Raw genomic sequence first — 10,000 nt, forward strand, 5'->3', positions numbered from 1 at the left:
AGAGACAGGAGGCACCGGAGAGACAGGAGGCACCGGAGAGACAGGCGGCACCGGAGAGACAGGAGGCACCGGAGAGACAGGCGGCACCAGAGAGACAGGAGGCACCGGAGAGACAGGAGGCACCGGAGAGACAGGAGGCACCGGAGAGACAGGAGGCACCGGAGAGACAGGAGGCACCAGGGCGACAGAAGGCACCGGACTGTCCGAACGCAGCTGGACAAATTGGGGAGCTGTGTTAAAAACAAATCATCTAATCATGAATATCTTCCGAATTTGCTCAAATAAATAAAATTATCTCCCCAGCATGTGCCGACAGGTCTTGCAAGTGAACAAAAGAATATATTTCTTAACCAGAAATAATTTTTTTTCCCCCGCGGGCAAATGCGGATTGAGCAACTAATAAGACACTGAAGTTATTATATTCTGAATACAATACAAGTTTAACGAACAAGTTGGGAGTCACGGAGCAGGACCCGGTCGACCTGATGCCAAACAGAGCGTAGCAAGATTTTTAGTTCCCACCTGAAGGGGTAGCCCTCTCTGCCCCCACTCACCCCCCGATTCCAAGGCCAAACAGTCACCCACACTCACCACAATCCCCGCTTACACAGTCTCACACTCACCTTCCACACCGCTGCCTACTCACTCCCACTTCTGCCCACACAGTCACACAATCATCCCTACTCTCCACCCACACTGCCACTTATACCCATTCATACTTCCCGCCCACCCAATTAAGCAGCCACTTACTAACAGGACCAGTCACCACCCACGCCCACCAACCCATTTCCCATAAACCCTACCAACACCCTGTGCAAGCTGAGTTGCGTCCTACCCACCTGGGCGAGCGGGTCTGTGCCCTATACCCACCTGAACGAGCGGGTCTATACCCTATACCCACCTGAACGAGCGGGTCTATGCCCTATACCCACCTGAACGAGCGGGTCTATGCCCTATACCCACCTGAACGAGCGGGTCTATGCCCTATACCCACCTGAACGAGCGGGTCTATACCCTATACCCACCTGGACGAGCGGGTCTGTGCCCTATACCCGCCTAGACGAGAGGGGCTGTGCCCTACCCACCAGGACGAACAGCGAACTATAGAAAAATCATTAAACTAACAAATATTATGATGATAGCTTGTTCTCACGTCTCCAATACCGGGATTACATTAACATTGACAGAAAAACTAATTGCTATTTCCTGTCTGAAATGCGAACAAAGAACTTCCATACACTGAATAGACAAGTGTTAAACATCAATTAAATGTGAAGTAATTATGAACAGGCTTCCGTTTCCCCGTCACTGCGTTACCTGGAGGCTCCGTACGGCTGTCCACCACTGTCAACATGAGGACGTAGTCACGAGGACAGATTATTGACGGGTTGAAGGTGACCAACGCCAGCGTCCATAGGTTACTCACAGGGAGAGGACTTTACCTACAAGTGGGGGTGACAGGTGTCCAGGCTTACAGTAGGGGAGACAGGGTCGTAGGTATGGGGTGAGGGGGAAGGAGGGACGTCCCCTAATTCACCCCTACTATATCCGAGATTTCTCCATCAGCTCGAATACCCTATTCCTGCTGGTTCAGACCTATTCCGACAGTCTCCTCCTGTTTACACCCTCTTGTTTGAGCCCCTATAACCACCTGATATATCACCCGAGTCCCCCAATTTGTCAGTGGGCTCTATAGTCTATAGGTCTATTCTGTAGAGTAAAGCGACCACAGAACTGCACAAGCTATAGTCCTATAGTGTGGAGGCCTCACACGTCCCGGATGTATGGCTGATGGATATGGTATATTCGTGCTTGTGTTGCTGGCGGTTGTAATTGTAAATCCCAGCGCCCCGGGTGTTGTATTTCGTGCATTGAGGCCGAGGAGGGATGAGGTCTTCGGTAGCTTGTTCGTTAGTGTAACAGGAGGAGCAGGGCGTTACGTTACCGCTCCTGGGAGTGCTCCCTGGGTCCAGGGTGTGTACCATGGGAGGGTTGTAGACTATGGTCCAGGGTGTGTACCATGGGAGTGTTGTAGACTATGGTCCAGGGTGTGTACCATGGGAGTGTTGTAGACTATGGTCCAGGGTGTGTACCATGGGAGGGTTGTAGACTATGGTCCAGGGTGTGTACCATGGGAGTGTTGTAGACTATGGTCCAGGGTGTGTACCATAGGAGTGTTGTAGACTATGGTCCAGGGTGTGTACCATGGGAGGGTTGTAGACTGTGGTCCAGGGTGTGTACCATGGGAGTGTTGTAGACTGTGGTCCAGGGTGTGTACCATGGGAGGGTTGTAGACTGTGGTCCAGGGTGTGTACCATGGGAGTGTTGTAGACTGTGGTCCAGGGTGTGTACCATGGGAGTGTTGTAGACTGTGGTCCAGGGTGTGTACCATGGGAGTGTTGTAGACTGTGGTCCAGGGTGTGTACCATGGGAGTGTTGTAGACTATGGTCCAGGGTGTGTACCATGGGAGGGTTGTAGACTATGGTCCAGGGTGTGTACCATGGGAGTGTTGTAGACTATGGTCCAGGGTGTGTACCATAGGAGTGTTGTAGACTATGGTCCAGGGTGTGTACCATGGGAGTGTTGTAGACTATGGTCCAGGGTGTGTACCATGGGAGTGTTGTAGACTGTGGTCCAGGGTGTGTACCATGGGAGTGTTGTAGACTATGGTCCAGGGTGTGTACCATGGGAGTGTTGTAGACTATGGTCCAGGGTATGTACCATGGGAGTGTTGTAGACTGTGGTCCAGGGTGTGTACCATGGGAGTGTTGTAGACTATGGTCCAGGGTGTGTACCATGGGAGTGTTGTAGACTATGGTCCAGGGTATGTACCATGGGAGTGTTGTAGACTGTGGTCCAGGGTGTGTACCATGGGAGGGTTGTAGACTATGGTCCAGGGTGTGTACCGTGGGAGCAGGCGATGAGTCACAATAACGTGCCTAAAATATGTTGACCAGACCACACACTAGAATGTGAAGGGACGACGACGTTTCGGTCCGTCCTGTACCATTCTCAAGTCGAACAAGCTACCATGGGAGTATTGTAGACTATGGTCCTGGGTGTAATGAAGCTTTGGTTAGTGTATTCATCATCCTGGGACTCGATTCATCAAGTGTATTCGTAAGTACTTACGCAACGTTCCGTGCTGTTCGCCTCAATGGCGGTTACGTCGTGATTCATCAAATTATTTACCCACGCTCGTCTTCCTAAGAAGGCAACCTAACGCGAGGACTCCGCCAGTGTAACTTGTAAAAAAAAAAAAAAAATAATGTGTCTTATGAAAAGAGAAGTAAAACAAAATGTCATTGGAAGATATTATGCCAGTAGCTATTAAGGAAATACAGAGTAACGACCCTTAATTACAGCTAATGGTTGTTAGCTTCGTCTCCGAGGAAGAACTCTCCTCTGTCTTTAATATTTTTTGTTCAAGTTTTTAATTCTCTAGGTCTAACTAACCACTGACCATTCAATTACATCAACCTTCTTTATCATAGTTGTTATACTCAAATTCTATGTCAGTTGAAATGTAACCAATCACAGGCAAGTAGGCCTCTGACGTCATGCCAGACAGAGGAGCATCAGCGATGCTCCCAGTAGCCTCAGTTCTCCTCACAGACTCAAGAGTAGGTGGACCTCGGCTGGCCAGATATATACCTTGTTGTCTCGGTCAATAAATATATACAGAAGCGACTACTGTGTCTACATTCAACCCGAACAAGGCAAACGAATATAGTTGCAGAGACATAGATTAATAATTACACACAGGATCTACATTGAATTTAATCTGGTCTTGTCTTACAATATTATTGCAACCTCTGAATAATCCTTCACTACATCACATCCATCTGGAGTGGTTTGGGATTGAACATAAAGGGTTGTCACCTGTACAATAGTGGTCGTTAACGAGGGTCGTTTAGGTGGCACTATGGCTAATTAACAGGCAGGTATAACAAGTATACTTTATTCCCGAACATGATTTAGGGCTGAGGTAGACTGTGCCAGGTACACCATCAGTCTTGTAAACCCGGAGGTTAAATATGGGGTCTGCTCCCCCCCCCCCAGCCCAGCCCTACTAAAATACTGGGAGTAACTATTTGGTCGAAATAGTCTAACCTCCCCTGACAATCCTAGGCCTACTGTACGTTTTCTTAGGCCTAATATAGTATATATATGTGTGGTATTCTAGGCATAGGATTTTTTTTTGGGGGGGACGGGAAGGGATTTTAATCAAATCAGGTAAAAGAAACTAGTCATTTGTTTCTGCCTCGGCCGGAAATCGAATCCGGGTCCTTAGGACCATAGCCTCCGTGTACTGTCCCTTGTACTAACAGGCCCTTGTACTAACAGTACAAGGGCCGCGAGGCCTTGTGTGTGAGTGTGTGTGTGTGCAATTACATAAGTGTAATTACCTAGGCGTAGTTATGAGAGCTACGCTCGTGGTGTCCCGTCTTCTCAGTATTCTATGTCGTATAACGCTTTAAAATTACTGAAGGTTTTGGCCTCTACCACCTTCGAAGACATTGTTATGACATACGCTCTCACGTGTGTGTGTGTGTGTGTGTGTGTGTGTGTGTGTGTGTGTGTGTGTGTGTGTGTGTTTACTAGTTGTGTTTTTGCGGGGGTTGAGCTTTGCTCTTTCGGCCCGCCTCTCAACTGTCAATCAACTGTTTACTAACTACTATTTTTTTTTTCCCCACACCACACACACACACACCCCAGGAAGCAGCCCGTGACAGCTGACTAACTCCCAGGTACCTATTTACTGCTAGGTAACAGGGGCACTTAGGGTGAAAGAAACTTTGCCCATTTGTTTCTGCCTCGTGCGGGAATCGAACCCGCGCCACAGAATTACGAGTCCTGCGCGTTATCCACCAGGCTACGAGGCCCCTGTGTGTGTGTGTGTGTGTGTGTGTGTGTGTGTGTGTGTGTGTGTGTGTGTGTGAGTGAGTGAGTGAGTGAGTGAGTGAGTGAGTGAGTGAGTGTGTGTGTGTGTGTGTGTGTGTGTGTGTATATGACTTTCTAAGATTATATGAGGCACTATACATGGCTTTTTTCAGTAGGCAGCTATGTGATGTAATAAGACCCTCGTCCCACAGGATAGTGATACCTTCAGGTCTTTGGGCATTGGGCATGAGACCAACAGACTGCACTGTTGGTCTCATGCCCAACTTTAAGTGCATTGTGAGGACATCTTGAAGACGGAATGATACCAAACAACGACAGCTGTTGGGGCTCACCTTCTCAGCTTCCGTTCATCAGATGCAATGTGTCTTTAAGGTGCATCTTGAGTGCAGTAATCATTATAAAGTAGTTATAAGGAGTTATAAGGAGTGAGCTTTAACTATTCCAACTCGTGTAATCTGCTCACAAGTCTGACACCCCTCAGCCCGCCCTCATAATTAAATTCCAAAGTCCATTCCATGTACCCGCCAAATCCCCTGTTTATGAATTATAAACGGTTTGTACACGACTCACAACTGATGACGTCCGAACACTTCCGGAACAAATACTTCGCTGACGACTTTTGTTCGAACCACAACGCTGTAAATGCTTCACCCACGTATTACAAACACTTATAATCACCAACAGAACCTAAACACCTAACGTAACCTAACCTCTGCCTAAATATGTACAGTTTGCTAATTTCCACAATATTAATTTATATATGAGAAAATTCCTATTTTGGATGATCAGCTTTTAATTGGCGAATGAGTCTTTTGGGTCGATCGCCGGATGGAATGGACTTGGTCTGAGGACGGGATGCACCCCTATGGCTTTTCCGAGTCTGTTTTCAATTTATGACATTTCATTTGTTTCTGTTGTTAGTATTTAATACATCGGCCTCTTCGGCAATGAACCCAAGGATCGTGTATGTCGTGATCATGGCCTTCATGTTCCATTTTTTGTCTAGTGTATAGTGATTTATTTTTCAAGTCATTCTCCCGCATTTCAATTTTTTCATTTCTGGGAGAGGTCTTGGATCATTTTGTGGCCTCCACGCTAGTGCTGCATCTCTCTCTCTCTCTCTCTCTCTCTCTCTCTCTCTCTCTCTCTCTCTCTCTCTCTCTCTCTCTCTCTCTCTCTCTCTCTCTCTCTCTCTCTCTCTGTCTCTCTGTCTCTCTGTCTCTCTGTCTCTCTGTCTCTCTGTCTCTCTCTCCCTCCCTCCCTCCCTCCCTCCCTCCCTCCCTCCCTCCCTCCCTCCCTCCCTCCCTCCCTCCCTCCCTCCCTCTGTCTCTGTCTCTCTCTCCCTCCCTCCCTCCCTCCCTCCCTCCCTCCCTCTGTCTCTGTCTCTCTCTCCCTCCCTCCCTCCCTCCCTCCCTCCCTCTGTCTCTCTCTCTCTCTCCCTCCCTCCCTCCCTCTGTCTCTCTCTCCCTCCCTCCCTCCCTCTCATCCTTCCAACCTCTGCTTCTCACCCATCCCCTACTACTCGCCTCTACCCTCGCTTCCCTCCTCTCAGTTTCTGCCCTCTAACTCCCTAGAGACCTGGGCCCTAATAAGCCTGGCTATGAAGACTGATTGCACAATTTAATTAGAAATCTGCATTGGGGTCTGCTTGTGCAAATGTGCTTCAGCTTGGAGATGCACGACTGGCTTGCCCCGGGAATGGGGAATCACGCACTCTTACGTGCTGGAAAGGAGACTTAATCCCGCATGGAGGCTACACAGCATGTTGAAACAGAAGCAACAGCAGCAGAAGAAACTGTGAGAGCAGCAGCAGCAGCAGCAGCAGCAGCAGCAGCAGCAGAAGAATAACATTTTCCGAAGAATAAACTACAGGAACTCTCGCTTGTTGTTGCTGCTGATTCCCTTGTTCTTACTGTTGATGTTGCTGACCCTCCTGTTCTTACTGTTGATGTTGCTGACCCTCCTGTTCTTACTGTTGATGTTGCTGACCCTCCTGTTCTTACTGTTGATGTTGCTGACCCTCCTGTTCTTACTGTTGATGTTGCTGACCCTCCTGTTCTTACTGTTGATGTTGCTGACCCTCCTGTTCTTACTGGTGATGTTGCTGACCCTCCTGTTCTTACTGTTGATGTTGCTGACCCTCCTGTTCTTACTGTTGATGTTGCTGACCCTCCTGTTCTTACTGTTGATGTTGCTGACCCTCCTGTTCTTACTGTTGATGTTGCTGACCCTCCTGTTCTTACTGTTGATGTTGCTGACCCTCCTGTTCTTACTGTTGATGTTGCTGACCCTCCTGTTCTTACTGTTGATGTTGCTGACCCTCCTGTTCTTACTGTTGATGTTGCTGACCCTCCTGTTCTTACTGTTGATGTTGCTGACCCATCTGTTCTTACGGTTGCTGTTGCTGACCCTCCTGTTCTTACTGTTGATGTTGCTGACCCATCTGTTCTTACGGTTGCTGTTGCTGATCCTCCTATTCTTACTGTTCCTCTGCTTATATTTCTGTTCTTACTGTTGCTGCTGCTGCTGATGCTCCCATATCAGCAGGTAACTTAGGAAGGTAAGGAATGGAGGTTAAGAAGGGAGGTCTGGAAGGGAGGATATCAGGGGAGAGAGATCCAAAAGGGAGGTGAGAGGAGGAGGTAAGGGAGGGTGGTAGGTGACAGAGGCAAGGGGAGGAGGTAGGCAAGGGGAGGGAGACTAGGGAGGGAGGTAGGTAGGTAGGTAGGGAGAGGTAAGAGAAGACTAATTGACAAAGGGAAGACAGGGTAATGTTCTAATTAATTGCCAGTTATCACTCTGGGCGGCCATTACTATGATTTACGAGCCAGTGTAAACTTGCAATAAATATACCACTAGCCGGGCTGTGAGCCTTGGGAACGGGGAGCCGGATAGCGCCCGCCTCCAAGCCGGACACGTCGGGGCGAGGGATGGTGAGGTTAAGCCCTTTATCGGGAAGGGTAGACCCATTGCCGGATCACCGGGAAAAGGACTTGGAACTGTGTTATCACTAACGTTATTGTAATCCTCTCTTTCAATGACTATAATTTTTTTTAACCCAAATGCAGACGATGAGTCACAATAACGTGGCTGAAATATGTTGACCAGACCACACACTAGAAAGTGAAGGGACGACGACGTTTCGGTCCGTCCTGTTCTCACCGGCTCAAGTCGATGAGCCAATGAGAATGGTCCAGGACGGACCGAAACGTCGTCGTCCCTTTCTTTCTAGTGTGTGATCTGGTCAAAAACTTTTAACCCAAAAATTCCCAAGGTTTAGTGAGGCTTAAAACCCTCGCATTTTCGACGCTTCGTTGAACTAATGAACTTCGATTGGGCAGGGTAAGTTTCAAAGGGGTTGCTGAAGCTTTTGGGGAGGGAAGTGGAAGCCCGATTACCCCTCCCCAGGAGAGATTGTTACCCTTAAGGTAGATTAAGAGGGCTCTTAATTAAGGGAACTACTGTGCCCTATACTAACCCTTAGTGTAGGGCACCCTAGCATGGAGGGAAGATAAGGATGAAATGGATCAATTAAGGAGTGAAAGGGTAGTGAAGATTTTGGTAAGTTACTAATTTAGGTAAAGTTAGGTTAGGTTAAGCTAGGTTAGATTTGGGTAGGTTAGTCTTTTAGTTTAGGTTAGACTTGCTTAGGTTAGTCTAAGTTAGATTAGGTTAGGTTAGACTAGGTTAGGTAATGACTTGGATAGACTCCGTTAGGTTTTTCCTTACCGTTTTTAAGGACTCGATATTCACGATTGCGCCGTAAGGAGAAAAGGTTATGAGTTAATTAAGGGAACGTGTTAGAGGGCGGTGGAAATGTGGGTGATGTAGGCGTGACCACACCCACGGTGGATATGTGGGCGGGTGAAGGAGTGACTACGTGGGAGGTGAAGATGCGGGAGGTGGGGTGTGTGTGGGTGGGGATCAGAGCCCCGTGGCCGCCCACGGTGAAAGGTAAGAGTGAATAAGGAGCTTGCAGGGTGTTGAATTTACTCGCCGAATTTTCAACGAGATCCTATTTGCATTTGTGCTGTTGTCGAACGCCCTCACAGTTGTAAATTGCGTGCGTGAGTGCTTGCGTGTGTGAGTGCGTGCGTGCGTGCCTGCCTGCCTGCCTCCCTAACGTGCGTTATGGCGAGGGGAGGACACAATTAATTTTTTTTATACATATATATTTGTACTTTCCATTGTTGCACAATATGACCTAGTTGCCCGCTGTGTTTGGCGACCATCCGTGGCGAAATTACTTAGCCAGCACCGCCAGATAATTTGTTTTTAATTAATTCCCATTGACTATGCGCTCTGCATGCACGAATAATCTGGTTGGTCACACTCAAAATGAGCGTTGGAATTTTGTTGATATAGGCAAAAATAAACTGATAATAAAACACAGCAGTGTTTGGAATGCGATCAATTGTACAGACAGGATTATTTGCGTCTGGTGTTAAATTTGTTGAGGTACAAGCTTATGTAAGCTTCTGTCGCGAAAGCTTGAGCAGTGTGGAGGCCGCCCCCAAAAAGCTTGAGCAGTGTGGAGGAGGCCCCCTAAAAGCTTGAGCAGTGTGGAGGAGGCCCCCTAAAAGCTTGAGCAGTGTGGAGGAGGCCCCCTAAAAGCTTGAGCAGTGTGGAGGAGGCCCCCCAAAAAGCTTGAGCAGTGTGGAGGAGGCCCCCCAAAAAGCTTGAGCAGTGTGGAGGAGGCCCCCAAAAAGCTTGAGCAGTGTGGAGGAGGCCCCCAAAAAGCTTGAGCAGTGTGGAGGAGGCCCCCTAAAAGCTTGAGCAGTGTGGAGGAGGCCCCCTAAAAGCTTGAGCAGTGTGGAGGAGGCCCCCTAAAAGCTTGAGCAGTGTGGAGGAGACCCCCCAAAAAGCTTGAGCAGTGTGGAGGAGGCCCCCCAAAAAGCTTGAGCAGTGTGGAGGAGGCCCCCAAAAAGCTTGAGCAGTGTGGAGGAGGCCCCCTAAAAGCTTGAGCAGTGTGGAGGAGGCCCCCAAAAAAGCTTGAGCAGTGTGGAGGAGGCCCCCCCAAAAAAGCTTGAGCAGTGTGGAGGAAGCCCCACAGAAGAGCTTGAGCAGTGTGGAGGAGGCCCCCCCAAAAAAAGC

At 48.6% G+C, this 10,000-nt stretch overlaps 1 protein-coding gene across 1 annotated transcript in view; it reads left to right on the top strand.

The window, feature by feature from the left end:
* Nucleotides 1–10,000, top strand: part of LOC138350900 (MAGE-like protein 2) — a 76,313-nt gene that overhangs the window by 11,836 nt on the left and 54,477 nt on the right. The window contains exon 3 of the mRNA XM_069302357.1: nucleotides 6,779–7,453. Coding sequence (XP_069158458.1) covers nucleotides 6,779–7,453 — 675 coding nt within the window. The remainder of the gene's footprint in view (nucleotides 1–6,778; nucleotides 7,454–10,000) is intronic.

Source organism: Procambarus clarkii, chromosome 47, assembly GCF_040958095.1.
Source record: "Procambarus clarkii isolate CNS0578487 chromosome 47, FALCON_Pclarkii_2.0, whole genome shotgun sequence".
In the NCBI taxonomy this organism is placed as follows: domain Eukaryota; kingdom Metazoa; phylum Arthropoda; class Malacostraca; order Decapoda; family Cambaridae; genus Procambarus; species Procambarus clarkii.